General features: G+C 40.7%; 1 protein-coding gene across 2 annotated transcripts in view; it reads right to left on the minus strand.

Moving 5' to 3' along the window:
* Positions 1-2,195: 2,195 nt before the first annotated feature.
* LRP12 (LDL receptor related protein 12) overlaps positions 2,196-20,208 on the minus strand; it is a 41,358-nt gene continuing 23,345 nt past the window's right edge. For both annotated transcript variants that reach the window (XM_087825355.1, XM_087825354.1), the window contains 5 exons: positions 14,246-14,381; positions 11,788-11,990; positions 9,258-10,359; positions 7,838-7,970; positions 2,196-4,471 (listed from right to left, as the gene is read on the minus strand). In XM_087825355.1, coding sequence (XP_087681481.1) covers positions 3,605-4,471; positions 7,838-7,970; positions 9,258-10,359; positions 11,788-11,990; positions 14,246-14,381 — 2,441 coding nt within the window. In that variant the 3' untranslated portion in view covers positions 2,196-3,604. The remainder of the gene's footprint in view (positions 4,472-7,837; positions 7,971-9,257; positions 10,360-11,787; positions 11,991-14,245; positions 14,382-20,208) is intronic.

Genomic DNA, 20,208 nt, shown 5'->3' on the forward strand with positions numbered 1-20,208 from the left:
GAACTTCTGGAAAAGGGAACTGCATCATATTTACCTTCGATGACCTGCACCGAGCACAGTGGAACATAAGAAGAGCCCAACTTCATTTCCACCCTGTCAGTGTTACAGCGCGGGGCTCCGGGGAGGGATTTTTAATGAGAACACAGTAATAAGGACACAGTTAAGTTTCTTTTAGATTTCTACGGAGCTCCAAACTCAGATTCAGCCTCACTTACTATTTAATTTACAGTTTTGCTTTCAAAGAAGTTCATTTGTTGCAAAAAACAAGTATTGAACTCATTTGTTTTGCAAAGTAAGTAACGGTAATGCTGAAGTAAACCACTAGGCGGCTTCTTGAGAAGACCATGCCTTTCGTTTGCCCAACAAATACCATCAGCCACTCCTGGTGGCCTTCTCTCTATTGACATACGATTACTACGTAAGAAAATGGGGGTTGGGTAGCTGGGTGGAAGATAAACATAAATAAATCATTAGCCTTCATATATACCAAATCAGACTAAATTATAAACAGAAAGAACCTAGTAATGATAACAAAAATGATGAAATTCCTAATAAACTAAAAAAATATACAAGGTATATCTGTAAAGCAAAATGTAAAACATACCTGAAGTAAACAAGACAAATGGGCACCTTTTAAGATAGGGCACCATGATTTAGACAGAAGATTTAACATACTAGTTATGTCAAATTTCACAATTAATCTATAGAAGTAAAACTGTCTAAAAAAATAAAAATACCAATAAGGATTTGTTTTGCAGAACTCAGCAAGTTGATTCTATCAAGTTAAGATGGAAAAATAAGGAAGGATATTTGAAACACATAAAATTAGTTATTAAAACAGTGTGGGACTAGTACAAAAAAAAAAAAACTGAAGGGAACAGAATGTGAGTCTAAAAGCACAGACCAGTAACGTGGAAATTTACTATATGATAAAGGGGTCATTTCAAACAGTAAAGAAAGGATGGGTTTATTTAATAAACAGATTTGGGATAACTAGGATAACTTGGGGGAAAAGGTAGAGACTTAAATTCAGGATAGATCAATGATTTAATGTGAAAAAATCAAATAATAGAAATACCTAACTTTCCTTTTTAAAAATTTGCTTTTATTGATTTCAGAGAGAGGCAGAGGGAGAGGGAGAGATAGAAACATCAGTGATGAGAGAGCCATCAATCGGCTGCCTCCTGCACACCCCCCACTGGGGATGGAGCCCACAACCCGGGCATGTGCCTCGACTGGGAATTGAACCGTGACCTCCAGGGTCATGGGTTGATGCTCAACCACTGAGCCACACTGGCTGGACTACCCAACTCTACTTTTAACATTAAAACTCAAATATGCCCTGGCCAGTGTGGCTCAGTTGGTTGGAGCATATTCCCATACACCAAGAGGTCGTGGGTTTGATTCCTGGTCAGGGAACATACCTGGGTTGTGGGTTCGAGCCCCAGTGGGGACGTGTGTGGGAGGCAACCAATCAATGCTTCTCTCTCACATCGATGTTTCTCTCTCTCCCCCCCCCCCTTCCTCTCTAAGTCAGTAAAAGCATGCCCTTGGGTAATGATAAACAATTCAACTCTGATATATTTTTTCTTTGAAAAATGGTAAAGAAAAAGTATGCATAGTATGATACAATTTGCCTTACTATATGTATCATTTATATATATGTGGATATATCTATGTATCTATGTGGTATTTCTGGAGGGGTATAGGAGAATCTGGTATTAGTATCTACCTCTTTGAAAGGGAACTAAAAGATGGGTGTCAGGGGTAGGAGAGAGATTTATTTTTTACTGTTTGACCCAGGAAAATTTATTAGTTAATTAAAAAAAAATTGAAACACATGCTAGGGAACAAACCCCAAAAACCTATGCATGGTAGTATATTCAATAAGGGTCTGAAATGCATCCAAACATAATATAAAGAAAGAGCTGACTGAATTACTGCAACTTTGAAGATATACCAACCAGAGGCAGTTTTTTAAAGACAAAATAATATTCAGGTCCTTAGGGATTCTTTCCTCCAGTACCAGGATAAGCTACTACTTTACTATAAAGCAGTTAATGAAGAATTCCCTGCCCCACCCCCCATGTTTTGTCTTCTAGATATGCTATATATGTTATGGCCTGGATCTGTATATACACCAAAATGAAACAAAAATAAAGATCAACTTTGATTTAAAAAGCACCCCAAAGCAATACAAAAAAAGTCATTTTAATTTTGATACATATTAAAACATTTCAGTCAGTTCTTCCTGACGGCATAACAGGACAAATACACAAGACCTCAAACATGCTTTAAAATGACATTCAGCAAAGTATTTAAAACTTAATAAATAGCAATAATCACACACAAATACATATTTCATACTCAATCGTTAAGCTACAAAAACAGACAGCTAAAGAATAAATAAACAGGAACTGACAATAAAAATAATATGTGGGGTTTGCAAACCACTCTACTTAAAACAGGGAGCTGATCTAAACGATTTCTTAATTTGTTTTTCAACAGGCAGCATGATCCCCCTCATGAATAAAATATATTGAAAAAAATCACTTTCTTATAATAATGCAGACTTTAAATACAACAAATAAATATAAAACCAGCAAAGCAATTTCAAGTTGTAATAAAAATGCCTCCCTTACTCCCCAAAAGCTATGGAAATATATAGTCATTGTGGTAGCAAATAATAGTATTTAAAGTGATAGTGCTTATGCACTAAACTCATCTGAGACCTTGATATGATTTTAGTGCAAATCCCGTGGGTCCAATACAAGCACAACCCTGTACCAGGGAAAGACATTACCAGTTGGAACTTACCTTGTACAATTTCTGTACATATTTTATAAAGTTCAAGATTTAATGCATAGTAGAATATCTTTGTTCGCTTAATCCTGTCCCTACATAGAGATGAAAAAAGAAATGACTTGTGATTTTACCATTTGGTTTGTACCATATTAGAATATTAAAGTCAATGTTAGAAAATTTTATAAAAGAGTTTTGTTTTGCCGTTAACTATCTAAATGTCACATCACTGCATGTTCAACATAAGAGAAAAATGTTTAGACAAAGTTTTTTTTCTCTTGGACAAGCTCTTATTATGATGAAATCCAGTAATAGTTAGACAAATGTTATATAAATAAAAACACAGGTGTGTAGAAGGGTCCCCCTCTTGGGAGTACATTAACAACCTTAACATCTAGTAGATTGAGTTACAAGATGTATTGGCAAAAGCAGAAAGGGTTCAATTAAAAGAAGATATTTTGTACAAATAATAGTTCTAACATAGGATAAACTGACATCAAGTGAGTTTCAGCAGCCATACGTATGACATGAGCTACAGTACCTGGATGAAACAATTAGAAACAAATGGAAGGACATTACTGAACAATATGAATACATAATGCATTTTTAGCTGCTAAAGTAGCAAACTCTCGAGTTCAAAGAGTGACAAATCGTTTAATTTAACCATGCAGGCTAACATACAGTAAGAAATCACCCTGCATCTTTTTTCTCTTTAAATTAATACTAGTGTAGCTGTAAAGTTACGAAACAATGAATGGATATTGCTCCAACCTGTACGTGACCTCCCCTGGCTGACTCGTACCTAGCAGAGCAACAAAGCCTCGTCGTCGCTCGTCTCGCTTTTCAGTGCCGCTTCCAGGCAAGGGTCCGGGACCTGGGCGGTGTGCACGACGCCGCAGCGCTCGCAGGGCCCGTCCCGGCCGCCCGGCCGCCCCGCGGGGCTGGCCCCGGCGCGGGGCTGCCGCGGGCCCCGTCCCTGGTCGGAGGCCAGGCCAAGCAGAGGCCTGGAGCAGTCGCTCGCATCCAAGTCCGCAGCCCCGTCGGAAACTGGAATGAGCATCTCAACGTCGTCTTCCTCCTCCCTCCCGCCGACCCCAGGGTCGAGCTGTCTCAAGGGGCTCTGGTTCTGGCTGGGGGCGCTGGACCGCCCCAGTGTGAACCGGACCCAACGCAGCCCCTGGGTCATGCGACTGAGGGCACTTGTGAGCTGGTGCCGTGCGGGACTCACACTTGGGGGTTCGGCACCCGTCACATCCCTTCCGTTATCTGTGTGGCCGCCTCGGGCGCTCTGAGCTGAGGAGCTTCCACTTGCTCCCACTGTTGCTTCTACCGCTGTGGCGGGGGGGACTTTCTGGGGCAAAGGAGCTGCGACCCCGCCAGATGCTCCTGCCGAATCTCTTCTTTCATTTTCTGTGTCTGTGTCGTCTGACTCCACGGAAAACAAACCTCTGTGAGTGTGATTTCTTTCAGGTTCTCTGCTGGTACTCTGACTAGGGACAACCTCGTCACCATCTGCCGAGACCAAAGCCAATGACCCTGAATTACGTGACCTTGCGAAGTTGAAAATACGGTTCCAAAGGCTGCTGGATCTGCCTGCCATAGGAAGCCTGATGGAAGTGAGTCCAAGCTGAGATCGGACGGCCAGCCTCAGGTTCTCCAACACAGAAGCCTACAAAACAAGGACACTGTTTAGACAGCCAGCGGGGGAGCACCACGCCTGAAGGCCCTCCCAGGAAGAAGGTGCTGGGGGGCTGAAAACGCCATCGCTCGCCGGGAAGGTCTACGCAAGACGAAGCGAGTTTCCTTGGCTACACGGGTTCAGCCCACTGTAGAACCTCATCTATAACTGGGACCATGGCCCACTGTGTGTAAGATTCTCCTAACGCTTCATTTTCCACATGCAACTTTAAAGTGGTATTTAACCTCAATTATAACAGCTATTGATTTTAAAACTTCACACAGTAATTCAATCCTCAAAGTGTACCAAAGTCAAAAAAATAAAATTATCTGATACTTCTATAGCTGGGAAGGTAGGAGAATCTCCACCAGAATTCCCTAAATGACCTAGAGCAGTCTGGAAACTAGGCCCATATCTGTGTTTTGGGTTTTTGTTTTGTTTTGTTTTTTGCTGCTGTTGTTTTTAACACAGAACAAGTGAGACTTGATTTACAAGGCTGAGACTTTCCAGAACACATGAAAGTTATATTTCACAGTTGGTTCTGAAGGTTCTGTTGAATGAGTGGATACTGAGGATTTACAAATAAAGGAATTAATATATTTGCTACATAGCACAGGAGTAAATCAATCAATATATTTTTAATACAGCAGAGGAAAAGAAAAGCTAAAGAAATTAATTTGTTGATAGCACTACACAATGGTATCTGAGACATCAGAGTTCCTTCTTAATCTTTAAAGATAAAATTTTACTTTCCACAGTTTAGTATTAAGCGCAAGTTATATTCTTACCCTTTGCAATTGGTGATTTTTAATTAGTACATACGGGAGTGGTTTAATCGGTATATACTGCCCAACTGAAAGAAAAATCTGCTTTTTTCTAGATGAGTTTACAGGTCATTAAAAAAACAAAAAACAAACCTACACCATTATGTAAGACAGTCTCTAAGCTCCATCTAGTGGTTCTAAAAAAGTATTCCAATGTGGGACAAACACAGCTTTTATCAATCTGGCATTTAGGACTGAAAATACAGGATTTCCAGGAAAGACCGTGAGCTGACATACTCCCTTTTTTTTTTTTTCAAGTTCTTTGATTAATCTCTCCCCACCCACACCCCCTTCCCGCCTTCCCTGAGATCCCTCAGTCTGTTCCATGCTTCTGTGTCTCTGGATCCAACAATGATCCAGTTTTCCTCTGCCTCCCCCTCCCAGGTGCACACCAGGAAGAAGGGGCCGCACACGGTCTCCGTCGCTCTTGGCGACTGGTGAATCGATTTGTGACTTACACACAGGCCTTTCGAACCTCATCTCAGGAGTATACTTCACAGAAAGCTAAGGGCCACCCTCGTAGGAATAGTTCAGCGTCTGGCCTTAGAAAAGCACAGACTGTCAATGAAAAATTGACAGTTTAACATTAGATTCCATGAGAGGATCCCACGCATGTCTTAAGGGTAGTTTTATATACGCCTTTCGTGTGCGAAGCAGAAGAGAGAATTCCTCGGAAAGCATTTCTGTGTTGAACAAAATGGCAATTTAGATCATTTTTCTTTTTAAAAACTGCTATGAAAATTTGATAACTTGTTACCAGAAGTTTCAAAGGTGGCAGTTTAATCTCATGAGCTGAATAAAATCAAGCTTGCTGTTCATAAACACCTTATTTTTAAAACACTGTTGAAACAGAATCCCCTCGCCAGGGTAGATGATAACCCCAGACGGTACGGTCTGTAGTGAAGAATTAAACCTTACCCAGAGAGGTCTGACTTGTACCCCCTGCTCCCGGGAGGTGACCTTAGCTTGGAACGTCACCTGATAGGAAAGTCATTGCCTAGAGCCTTGGGCCAGTAAAGCTGAGCCTTAGGGGAAGGCTCAGTTTCACACCAACAAGGAGATGTTGGGTGGGACTTTGGGCCGGCCGTATCAGTCATCTCTGGATGGCCTAGAGGCCGAGATCAGCCATATGTCCATTACTCACAACTATGTGATGGATGGAGCCCCAGTAAAAACGCTAGATGCTGAGTCTGGGGTGAGCTTCCCTGGTCGGCAAGACCCCTCGCCCACTATCACGCATCGGTGTCTAGACTAACACTGTCCTGACTTTACGGGGCGAGGACAATCGGAAGGTCCGTGCTCGGTACCCTCCTGAACCCGGACCTATGTGTCTCTTCCTTCGGTTGACCTAATCTGGGTCCTTCCCCTGTAATAAACTATAACCACTGAGTGCAGAAGCTTTCAGTGGGTTCTGAGTCTTTCTAGCGAGTTGTCAAACCTGAGGATGGCTTTAGGAAGCCCTGAACTTGCGCTTGGTGTTAGAAGGAAGGACTGTCGTGTGTGGACTGTGCTCCCGCTAACTTCACAGTTGGCTGCACTCTTGAAGGTCACAGGGGTGGGGGGTGGTAAGTGGTGACGTGAGTGGATAGAAATGAATTGTCTGATTCCCACCTAAAAGGAAACCTTCCCTGGCAGGGACAATACTGTATACAGAAGTCGTAATTTATGTTTTTCCAAGCAGTGGAAATTCTAAATTATTTACTTAGCAAATTATATCCAGAGAAATGTTTTAAAGCTACAAATTCTCACCAAAGATTTCCTAAAAGACGCAAATAAGGTAATGAGAAATATCATTTGCCAAAAAAAGAAAATGGTCTTCTATTTTGAAAGAAAGTAAACCACTGGAAAACACTGTTTATCAATTTTTCTTAATTCTAATACTGGGAACAATTATTATTAATGTTTCTGGAAAAATTTACACTTTAAATGTGTGAACCTTTATGAGCACTGGCATAATTGTAAGCACTGAAAAATATATTTTGAAAAATTAAAAAAAATTATAACAAATTTAAAGAACTCAGAAACATTCATAAAGAATAAATGACTATTTTTAAAAAATGGCGTGAATTCTTAAAATTCCTACTATAAAATCCAGCTGTAAAAAGTTTCCCCACAGGGCGTTGGAAATGTTAACTCTATTTCAATTACTGCTACTTACAACTGGTTGTTCCAGCATGTTACCAATATATTACTAGCACAGTAACTCTAGTGTTCATTCTTAAATCTTCTAAATGTTCAGCTGAAGTAGAAAACGATCTGAGGCGCTTTACTTTTGGTTTTTAATGTACTAAATTAACCCAAACAGTGAAATGCTTAAGAACCAACCACACAGCCAAGTCAGAAGAATGAACAGGATCCTTCTGTATGTGGTGGTATTAAAACACAATAAAGCAATTACGATTTCAGATCCTCCATGTATTGAATCCTTGACTTCACTGCAAACATTTTGAGGGTCGAGGGTCCTTCCTCAGACCTGCGAGTGCAGATTTCATTCGAGGAGGGACTAAAACTGAAAGCACGAGCTGCAACGTACCTGGTTAGGCGAACAGACAGGAAAATCCTCAACGGGTGGAATCAGACCCTGCGCGATCAGCTGTCCGTAAGAGGGGGGAGCTTCTCTTCTTAACAACTCTGCTTCCACTCTGGACAACTGGGTTTCAAAAGACCTTTGAGAAGAAACAAGGGGGTAAAAAGGGTTAAAGAAAGGGCAAGCCGGCAATGTTTTTATCATCGCTTATTAAAACAATGTGAACCTTAATATATTTGATAATTTTAAAGGCTTAGTCAACCGGCATTTACTGGTATCTATGCTATCCCTGCGCTGAGAAGGGATGGAACAGCGTGTCCTCGCGGGCTTTACCCTGGCGGCCTGGATCCCTGAGTTTTAATAAGTTAGAAATCCCTGCAAAAGGGAACCATACCAGATCTTTAATCCCTAAGAACACAGGGGGCCTGAGGCTCTGAAAGCTCTTAGAAGACACGTCACTCATCAAGCCCAATGCGTTTGTTTTTGGGATGTGGAGAAGAGTGAAAGAAGTCACGAATACACTTTCTGGAATGACTGGTTCTTGAACTCAAGTCCTCTGACTCTTCACTGCGCTCTTAGGGGACAATGTGGGAAAACATTTTCTGGCCATTTCCACTCGCCCAGAGAAAAGACGCAGCCTGGTTACTGGGAACTGTGCACCTGTGGGCAGCCACCTAGCTGTCTGGGACTCGCGGCTCTGCTGAACCTGTTACCTGTAACTCTCCTGGGATTGAGGGTCATCGTCTCCACAGCAGCTTCTTAGGGGGCCTCTCTGCCAGCTCCTCCAAGGCTCAGCCTATCTGCCACCACACGGAAGACGATTCCCCCCGAGCGCACCCTTCAATGCTTACCCTTTCTTACGTGAGAATTCTGACACGTGGCCCTCCCTCCACATCATGACACTGGCCTTGTGTTGCAGTGTTGTCTCCTGTTAGTCCTTTACATGTATCTTACCTCCGACAAACTGAAGTACGTGCTTACTCTCTGGGCAATGCTGGCATTCCTGCTTCTATGTATTTTCCCAGTACATTCTACTCACAGATTTCAATTTCAATTTTTTTTAAAAAAAATCCTCACCTGAGGATATTTTTCCCATTGCTTTTCAGAGAGATTGGAAGGGGAGGGGGAGAGAGAGAGAAACACCGATGTGACAGAAACACATCAACTGGTTGCCTCCCGCACTCAACCCCAACCGGGGCCGGGGGATCGAGCCTGCAACCGAGGTGCGTGCCCTTGGCCGAAATCGAACCCGGGACCCTTCAGTCCGCGGGCCGATGCTCTAACCACTGAGCCAAACCAGCCAGGGCTACTCATAGATCTCAAATGGCAAAACCATACTGCTGATCACACTAGGGTAGTACTTGCTGCAAATACGGGGGCCGTGTTTTACTGCCCAGCATCGCACTGCAGCTGCCGTGACACTGACCTTCGCTCGAACATTCTCAGGGAGTAGAGCTTGCAGGTACAGCCCAACGCAATGACGAGCAGCAGGCCGCAGATGAGGCTCCCTATGACGGCCGCCGTGATCACCCTGGTGGGCACGATCACCGGGCAGTTCTCCTCGTCGCTGCCGTCGCCGCAGTCATCCTGGGAGTCACACACCCAGCTTTCAAACACACAGCGATTGTTTTTACAATGAAAATTCCCGGGCTGGCAGAAAAAGCAGTTTTTTTCATCGGAGCCGTTTGGGCAATGATTCTGGTAGTTGCAGCGATCAGAACGAGGGTAACAGACGCCGTTTCGGGAGCACGGGAACTCTTCCCTTTGGCACATGGTGCAGTTGATCTCATCCCTTCCATTTGGGCAGTGCCAATACCCATCGCAGCGCTGCTGCTCAGTGTAACACCCCCAGTTGCCTCCACAGGGTATTTCCCAGGGCAAACAGAAGCCATCTACTTGGTAGGTAGCATTAAATCCCCTGGCAGCATTCACTTTATCTGCACAAAAATGGACCCGTATCTGTCCAGAGGAGGAAACAACCGTGAGAGGTGCGTGAGAGTCGAAGGCAGTTAACACACGCAGGAGCTTGTGTGGGTTTTCCTCTAGCCCGTCGTATATTCGGACATAATCGCCGTACCCGGTGCCATCAAGTTTAAAGTCCGTGAAGCGCAAGATGACTTTACGATGGTCGCCGGTGTCTATTAACCAGGTGCAATTGCTTCCAGGGGGATAGAAGTCCGGGTAATTGGGAGAATTAAAAGTGCCATAAAAATACTTTAACCACTGCCCGCAAGTTGGCACCTCACAGTCTATCTCGTCGCCCAGGTCAAGGCAGTCGATGTTGCCATCGCACTTGAGCGACTCGGGCAGGCAGGTGTAGACTCTGGTGAAGCGGGACAGGCACTGGAACTGGTTGTAGGCGCAGGGCTGGGAGGGGGCGGGCGTGGGGGGCGCGGCCTTCGCACAGGCCTCCTCGTCCGAGCCGTCCCCGCACTCGTCCATGCTGTTGCACCGCCAGGCCTCGGGGACGCACTTCCCGTTTCCACAGCGAAACTGGTCGCACGCGCAGCCTGGCTCCCCGGATTTCCCTGGGGGGGGGGGGGGGGGCGGAGGAAGAACACGCTCTTTAAAAGATACGCAACACCACGTGACGTATCTATAATAAATGCTGATCAAGCCCAAGAGAAAGGGTTTCAAAAGTCTTGTTTTAAAAACTCCGTTAAGTTCTAATGGCAAATTAATATTGGCTCTCGCTCATTACTCAACGTTCGACTTACTAAAAACTTATGATTTGCTCCATCAAGATCTTTTCAGCTTGATCTAAAGAGAAGAAACCAACTCTGCTTTCATAGAAAGCTATTTTACTGCAGAACATCCAGTAGAATGATGCAGGACACACAAGCCAATAGGATATATTGCCTGAAAAACTTAACCCACTGCATCAACATCAAAATGAGAGACATTTTGAAATAAAAACTCATCCACAGCAATCGCCTTTGCAAACCCATTTTTTCATGTTCTTTTGTAGTTTATACATATAATATTCTGCTATGTATATCGTAGCATACTTTGTGGGCCCATTGCTCACATTTTTGCTAAGATTAGAAGATCAACTTTATGATGTTTGCAACATTTCACGTAATCATAACACAGCACTTCTACAATTTCTATTGTTTTAACACAGCTGCAAAATATTGCACGAATCTGAGCTAAAAGGTGTAAGTTTAATCATCATAATAGTAGGGGGAAGGGGACAGGAAAAAACTGAATTGCTCATGTAATTCTGACTACCTTAGTGTACCGTCCTCACTATGAAACCGTGAGGCAGAAAAAGAAAACAAAACATTCGATCCCCCCAGCCCCCAATGGACGGACGTCGGGCCAGTGCTAACGTCTCCATTAACAACGTGTTTGTTGGTGACGAGGTGACAGAAAGTGTGCTTCAGAACCTAAATATTACAAAGACCGTGTTTTTAAGCAAAAAGAGAAAAAGGAACATATGTCTGCTAAAGAAGGACCTGTAATTTCAGAAGACGTAAAATTATTTTCAGCAAAAAATATACATGACCCCAATGTCTGCGTTATTCACATTTGCATGGTCACTCTTTTTGGATACGGCTTAAAAACAGCCAGTACACTACCACCTATGAAGGTGAAACCAAGTGTGTTTTTTGTAAAGACAATGGTAATTCATGAACAAAAATATATTCTGAAGTAACTTTCAGGATATGGGTAAGCACTGGGAGAAAAAGTTCTTTTAAACTAAATGTATTTAAAATATTTAAAAGAAAATTGGCCTTTGTGTATAAAATTAATCATTTTATTAGGATTATACAAAACACCTTTTAAGACCCAGTTCTAGGGCACCTGAACCTTTAGCTTCCAATTCCTCAGTCACAGCTACCTTGAGAAGTGAGTCTCAATGAGATGAACACTGTTTAGAAGACTAGCCCCCAATGACTGAGCAGTTAATACTAGAGAATTCTGTTCAGTATCTTTCTTATTAAAAAACACACCTGAAAAATATGCCAGTCTGAAACCCTTTCTCGAGATACTGTCATCGGAATGGAACCTGATCCAGACGTGGTCTTGTGAAGAAATGTACGGTGGTGGGATTGTGGAACCACAAGCTCGGTAGCTCTCAATATTCTTATATGTTTCTATTGTCAACCAGTCCAAACTACATCTTCTGGACCCCTGAATATCGAAATCCTGAAAACTACAAATAAAAAGTCAGAAAAGGCTATTAGAAAGGGTGATTTTGGCAAAAAATTATCAACATAATACAATGTATATTTCTCCTTGCTTTTCCAGACATACAACCATATCATCAGCAAATAACAATACTGCCCATTGGCCCTGTATTTATATCTCTTTCTCAGGTTCCAGAGCAATACTTCTTTACAAGTTATGTCAGATTCCAAAATAATGCTAAAAACAGGTGAGAGCTGGTGCCTTTTTCACCTTCTTCTGTGTGTATGTTTAGGTACACTTCTAATTCAGACTATCCTAAACGTCCTGTGTTTGAGCCCAAAACACCACTGTGTAATCCAACACACCCAGAGAAAGGCAGCGGTCTCTCAGATCAGGCTGGTTCACCTGCTTGCTTAGTGAAAACTTTATAGTTTACATTTTCAGGAAAGCAAGTAGCACAAATCCTAGTAAGGTAAATAAATAAATAAACAAACAAACAAACAAACAAACAGAAAAAATTTTCATTGACAAGTCCCAGAGTTTGAAAATACCTTTTTTTTCGTAAGTTACTTTAGAGTTAAACATTATTCTATAGTGCACAAAATATGGGCACGAGTAAAGGGCAAAACGTCAGGTACATAAAAGCACACATATATTTAGCCACTGCTATGGAAAAAAGAAAAACCAAACCATCACTTTCTAATAACATGTCTCGCCAAAAAGTGAAGATCTGACTTTATCTCTTTGCTCTGCCTTAAACTAAGTGATAATAAAGTTAATTATCCAAGGATTATTATACCAGGATATTTCCTCTCTAAATATTCTGAGTAACTATAACACAGGCTGATAGACACTCTGACTGTTTCCACTCTTTCACGATGCTTTAAACAACGCTTTAAGGAATCCTTACACATGTACCCCTCTATCTACACATGAGCAAGTGTTTCTCTAGGACGTATTTTTTCTAGAAGTAGAATTGCTACGTCAAAATACGCAATTCCACTTTAAATGTGACAGACACTCAGAGAAATGTTCATACCAACTCACAGTTCCACGGAGTGTGTAGGAAAGTACCTTATACGCCATAACTCTGGCAACAGGAGACTCTGTTTTTAAAAAAACTCGTTGCCAATTAGGTGGACAAAACATCATCATTGCTCTATTTTGCATTTTCTTATCTACTGAGATGGAAACACTTTTTCCTTTGTTCACCGGCTATTTATCTTCCTGTGATTTACCTCTTTATATCTTTCATCCATGACATTTTTCTTATTTTTTAAAGAGCTCTTCATATAGTATAAGCATGTACTATTTCGGGTGTGTCTGCTATGGAAGATACACATACACACACACACTCTCCCTAACACTTGGTACTCTCAGTCTTTTTAACTTCAGTCATTAGTGGGGCATAAAATGGCATTTCCCGCTGTAGTCTGAGACACACGTCCCTGAAGGCTAAATGCTGCTGAACATCTTTTCATGTGCTTACTGGCCATTCTCATTCTTCTGCGAAGTGTTCAAGACTTTTGCCCCTTTAAAAAACTGGGTTTTCTTGTTCAGCTATAAAAATTCCGTCTTATATTCCGGCAACCTTTCAGCGCACTGGACGGCTCAGCCACCCGAGCCGCACCGGCCAGGGCACAATGACATCTTCCTGGTGGGTTACTGCACCGTCACGAATGTTCTGCGCTTTACGGTCCATGACATCTGACGTTCATCTTCCCACGCGAGCTGTCTTGCCGTCAGTATTTACAAAGCTTGTCTTTTTCTCTCCCCTCTTCTTAGGCTTCCTGCGTCAGTTTTAAGGATGCTCTTAGTTACCCGCCACCAGCTTGTTTCATGTTTCATACGTACATACATACACAGACATAGCCCGTTACTGTGTTAACTCATTAAGGCAGAAGACTCTACAGACGAGACGGACCTTACAGGCTAGATCTCCAAGTGGATTAGTGGGTTGTATTTGTCCCACGGCTGAAAATTACACTCTTGAACCTAATAAGCTGTTTTGCAAATGTGTACCTTTTGTTAAACAGTGGCCTAGAAAAATATGAGTGACTCAGTTCAAGTCCATTACCACCAGTAGGAAATATTCAAAACACATGTCCTAATAGTAGGGAAAGGAGGGGCCATTATTCTTACCCTTAAGATGATACTGATAACTGTAATTTATTACATTTTCCGAAAATCATCTATTTATAGGTTGAGTGATGATGCTTGGAAACGGAATTATCTTGTAATAAAACAGTATATAATAATACAGAAAGATGCGAGAACTACCTTATAGTAATAATTTCCCCTGGGTTCGCCCTGATGAGCCAGCTACAGTTGACCTTGGCAGGGTACTCAGAAGGCCAGCCTGGGCTGGTGATCACACCGCTTGGTGCTCGGATCTGTTCTGGAGTTTCTCCACACGCTGGAAGAGAGCCAAAGCAATCTTAGCTCACTATTATACTTTAAAACAAAGCATTAAGTAAATCAGTGTTTATTTTTTAAAAATCACCCAACACTTCAGACATCAAATCAATGGTTAAAAGCTTTTATTATTCTAATGAGATATTTTATTTTCCTTCCTTTTAGTCAAAGTATCTTATTCTAATTAAGTACTCATTTTGAGGAGGCATGGAGGTTTTCAAATTAAATCTTTGAGTAATAGTTTAAGTGTCAGAATTGCTAGCTTTAGCCATGGAGACCAGTCAATTGCTTGCTCCATCCATTCATCCATCCATCCTTCAAAATCTGGGTGGGAATAATTTATGACGAAGCAGACAACTGTTAGCTTTTAAATAAATGAATAGACTAGTTACAGGGGAAAACGAGATAGAATTTTATGAGGTTTTGTTTAAAAAAAATTTCCCCCAAATACCCGAGAAACCCATAGGTGGTGCTCTTATACCGAAATGAAAGAATTTACATTCTGGTGTGAATGCTCAAAGATACTGTTATGAATATTTTCACACAACTGCCCAAGGATAAGACCCATCTCCCATAAATAAGAATAGTTTTCTTAAAATTTAGTATATTTCTAGTTCAAGTAGTACTTTAAAAACAAAACTTTAATATCATAATGTTTCTCCCATAACTGGTTATGAATACAGATTTTGATATATTAATTTTGCACATTTGCAACACGACTGAATTTAGCGTCTGGTTTCAGATTCAGCCAGTGGCTTTTTATCAACACACTTCTGAATGTACAATACACTGGGGGCATGTACATACTCTCCAGTACAATCGTAACTTAATTCATCTCTACCTGAGAAAGAACAAATTCAAATGTGAAGAGTGAGATTAACATTAGAAAGCATGAAAAAGAATTTTCCCTCCCTTTTGGGTTGTTTGCCCCAATATATTTGTAGATTTGGAATCAGAAAACTTAGACTCAGTGGCTTTGCCATACTATAAACCACTAAACCTTTTGGGGTCTTGGTTTCTTCATGTATCGAAATAAGGAGTTGCTATCTGAATATCTCTAAGGCCTATTTCAGCCCTAAATCATGTCCTTCCCCCCATCACGATGATATATTTCTACTCCTGATAGCTCATCAGGATGCACTGATAACTTTTTCTTTATTTCCTCACTTTGCATTTTCTCTTTGATCCAATGAAACTGGAACTCCAATTCTTTTAACTCTATAAAAATCCTGCTAGCGGGCAAAGGCCATTGCTGATCTCACTACCAAATCCACTGGACCCTTAGCCCTCACAGTCCCTGATCTCGCTAGGGCACTGACAGTGGTCACTTTTCCTCTGATGCTGACATCGCCTCCCAGTCCCCCTAGCCCTAGGCTCGCCTCCTCAGTCAACTCCTGATGTGCTGGTGTTCACGGTTCATCCCCAAGGCTTCTGCTCTGATCTTCTATGGAAGCTCTCATTCCCTCCTATACTTACTGCCATGACTTAGAGTTCATGGGTTTAAAATCTCTAGAGTTTTTGCAGTCAAATGCCCACTGGACATTCCAACCTCAATTCAACATGATCGGGACTGAGTATTTCTCTAATTCTTCTCTTTATACCCTATACAGTAGTCCCCTCTTATCCGAGGTTTCTCTTTCCATGGTTTCGGCTATCCACAGTGAACCAAGGTCCGTAATTATTAAATGGGAAAATACAGAAATAAACAATTTATAAGTTTAAATGGTGGGCCATTCGGAGTAGTGTGATGAAATCTCATGAACTCTGCTCTGTCCCACCTGGGATGTGGGTGATCCCTTTACCCAGTGTATCCACTGAGTTTATGCTCCCCCCCACCCCGTTAGTCACTCAGTAGCCGTTTCTGTTATCAGATCAATTATCAGACAGAGAGAGCAGAGTCTCATAACTTTTATGACAGTATATTATAATTGTTCTATTTTATTATTAGTTACTGCTGTTAATCTCTTACATGCCTAACTTATAAATTAAACTTTATCACAGGTAAGTACATATAGATAAAACAGTGTATTTAGTGTTCAGTACCGGCCGCTGTTTCAGGCATTCACTGGGGTCTACTGTATTCTGAATCTTGACTGTCTTTAGGCATCGTTTAGTTAAAGGAAAAGTTACTTTACCTAATTCAAATAAATAGGAAATCTACTTTAAGGATACCACAGGCAATCTCAAAGATTTTCAAGCACGGGAAATAAAGTAAAGCCAGGTTCCACAGTGACTAAAACTCAAAATTTCAAAGTCAGGAAATGAGGCTGCCTTCACCACCTCTTAGGCTGGGAATCGAGGTCTAATTTCTTCTACACATTTGCCCCAATCTGCCAACTGGCTTCCTCCTGAGTCCTCTATTTTTTCATGATTTCAGTTTCTTACAATAATTTTCCATTCCCAACTCATCGTAACACTTCAGCTGAAGCACCTACCATCAACTGTAATTTCATTTTTTTCTTAGTTTATTATATTTAATGTTATTAATTTATATTATACCCTTTTACAGAAAATATTTTTGGTGACTTATCGTTGCATTCAATTGGATACGTAAGCCTCCACTGCCTCACTTGCAAATGGGGATTAAAACACTACCTACTACACAGAGTGTTACAAGGATGGGCTGTGATTATTTTGGTAAAGGACTCAGCGCACTGCTTGAATTACAGTAAACTGTCAATAAATATCATCATCTGATATGCCAAATCAGATTGGTTGGCTGGCAGGAGTGCCAGGAATGCTGTACCGGGACGGCTACTGAGGCGGTGTGGGAAAGAGGCAGCGACTGCTCATTTACTATGTAACTGGGCACCACTCCGATCTGGAAAGAGAAATGATGCCACGATTAACTGGTTATCTGACGTGGGGAGAAGCCAGGGTAGGAATGGGGTTGAGACACATACAAAACCTTGCCTTAGAAAACGAATCTTTGTTTTAAACCAAAGTGTTTCTGTGGTTCTGCTCGCTTGCCCCTCATGTTTTTAGATCTTGACTATCCTTCTCAATTTAGGATATAACAAATCTGACTTTACTGCTCATACATAATTATTTTAGCTACATTCTCATTGGTTCTTCAGTGAGAATTAGTTTATATGTAATTGACAAATAGAGGAATCTTGTCGATATAACGCAAAGTTGTGAAATATTTTGTTCCCAGCGTACTAACGATTTGAAGTAATCAGAGGTAAGAGTTCTCGCAGTTCAAGAAAAAATATAAAAACCCTATGAAGGACCTTCCTTTATTGCAACAAGTGGTTACTTCACTGGCTTAAAGAACTGCTTGACTTTCCTCTATATTAATCTATCTTGGGAGGCTGTAGGTATAGATGGAGATGTGAAAACATTTCTTTATTATAAAAATAAAACAAACAAAACACCAGAAATGATGAAAAATACCTGAGCTGTATTTTTAGTTTTGATGAAATTGGCCTTCATTAGAAGCAAATGTCTTCAAGGAGAAAGTATGAACACCCGAGTCTGCAAAGTATGGCCTGACTGCAGGTGTATGTCAGGGGATATTTGATGTGCTAGCATTTGGATTGATATTATCAGGGCTATACTTACAAAGTTTCATATTTGTAAATGATCTGTACCAACGCTAACTTTCCTGTAAGCCCTGTTAGTTTAGTGTTTGATTTTGCAGAATGTGAGATTTTCAGGAACACATAGATGGCATTATGGCAGAAATGACTATATTTTTATCTTTGTTTATTTAGCTTTCTTAATATATCTCTTAATATATCTCTTAATAACCAGTATTAACTTTTTGTTCTTGGAACACTAACATTTAAAAAATATATATATCTAATTTTCTTTGGTCATATCTTTAGATACAAACATTCAAGTATTTTGGACCATGATGATACATATCTCTACTTTTCATAAATTTCCCATAAGTCTAGAAAGAGACGTGCCCAAATTAAAGGGAGTCTAAATGTTCATTCAAAAGATAGCCATTTTCAACTGGGACAGCATCTTCTTCATGGGAGTATATAGTGATTAGGTTATCTGATTGGCTCCCCAAAGCCTGTTTAATTCCTAGTAAATCTAGTGTATAGAACATCTGAAATGAAAAAGAAAAGGAAATGAGTTTATTACAGTGCTAGTGGTTCAGCTACACTAAAAGGCTAAACTAACAGAGTCTTTAATTTGTCAGGTAAGTTGTCAATGAAGAGAGGGAGAATTAACTGAGGAATACATTAAGTACAGCTTCTCTGATGGAGTTCTTAACACCATTTTGATACCAGTTTCTGGGTTTAAAATACAAAGATCTCACTTCATAGTTTAGAAAACAGGGCAAACTGATTGAGAAATACTCAAGGCTCCTCCACGTTTATCCTGATACTATTTCAGTAATCCCACAAAAGAGCAGAGAACTATAATTTTAAAACTAGATTAATAAACCAAACCCATTATCTTTAAAGCTATCATTTGAAACTATAAAGTGTTCAAACAATCTCTATTTTAGGGAACATAGGGGAGAAGAGAGGATGACTTCAAAACAACGTTAAGTAAACTTCCCTTAAATTTGAGATTTCATGATTTTAAAGTCTAAAGAAAAGGCAGGGCAAAAAAATTTATGATTAGAGCTGAACTACTTGTAGAAGACAAAGTACAGTTTTCCTGTTCCACAGATGGAGAACTGGGTTATTTTCAAAACTGACGAGGGTTGACACTTTACGACTAAAAGCTGAAACAAAGTTATATGAAAAATCTTTGTGCCTTTGGTTTCAGTAAGTCACAAAACTGAAATGTAAGTAAAAATCAGCTGTGCTTACTGACCACCTAAGTCCATAAGATACATGTAAAAAGCAAAGAGCCTGAAGAGAACTCATGCTCTCACAGAAACTAATTTTGTAATAATGAGATATGCTTATTTACTGAATCCAAGAAGCATATAAACAGTTATTACAGCATACAAGACAATATAGGCCTAAATTATATAATGCAGAGGTAATTTTAAGCAATGTGTCACAGAGGCATGTGATATCACTGAACAGAAACAAAGGCCCAACAACAAAAAACGTGCATCACGTGAGTATAGAACAGGAGGGTTTACTTGACTAAACATAGGATTTTTTGTAGAATAGAATAGATGGAGCCAGAGTAAAGAGCTCATTCCAAATTAGAAGAATTCAATGACTCAATTCCACAGACACTCGTGGGGCCAAGGAAGCCACTACAAAAGGGAGCAACATGACCCGCGGATTTTGTAAAGAGGACTTTGCAGCGCGGTAACAATGGGAAGAAAAACCGAGGAGGTGAGGAGATCCGCTGAAATGCAAACACAGAAGCTTTTATTTTATGAAAGTTTCATTATGGAACAAAGCTCACCCTGTTCATAAACAAAGGGCAGCATTTATAGTCAATGGTGGTCCTTATCATTTGGCCACCTTATTTCTCAAGAGTATAGAGTGTTTTATAAACATTAACTCCATTCTGGCTAATAAATACGAAAACAATTCCAAATGTTGAAAATACTAGTGAGGGTCTGATTTCATTCCAATAGAAATGAAGGTACTTATAATACAATAATTAATTAAGAAATAATAATACAAGAATAAACTGTGTTTCGCGTACTCACAACAGTAAACCTACTTTTGCCCACTGTGTATGGTGCCTATGAAAGCAATAAAAGACACTTTGACTCAGAAAAATTAGAATATATAGTTAGGTGATTAGTATGAAAACCAGATACCTATAGTCTGCCTGTGATTCCAAGTGGAGCAGTTGGAAAAACTTAAAGGCCAAGCATGGTGCAGCCATTACAGATGAGGTTTCTGTTGCAGGTCAGAAGTTTATGGTTCACGGGTTCAAGGCCTGTGACA

Source organism: Miniopterus natalensis, chromosome 16 (genome assembly GCF_054644295.1).
Source record: "Miniopterus natalensis isolate mMinNat1 chromosome 16, mMinNat1.hap1, whole genome shotgun sequence".
In the NCBI taxonomy this organism is placed as follows: Eukaryota; Metazoa; Chordata; class Mammalia; order Chiroptera; family Miniopteridae; genus Miniopterus; species Miniopterus natalensis.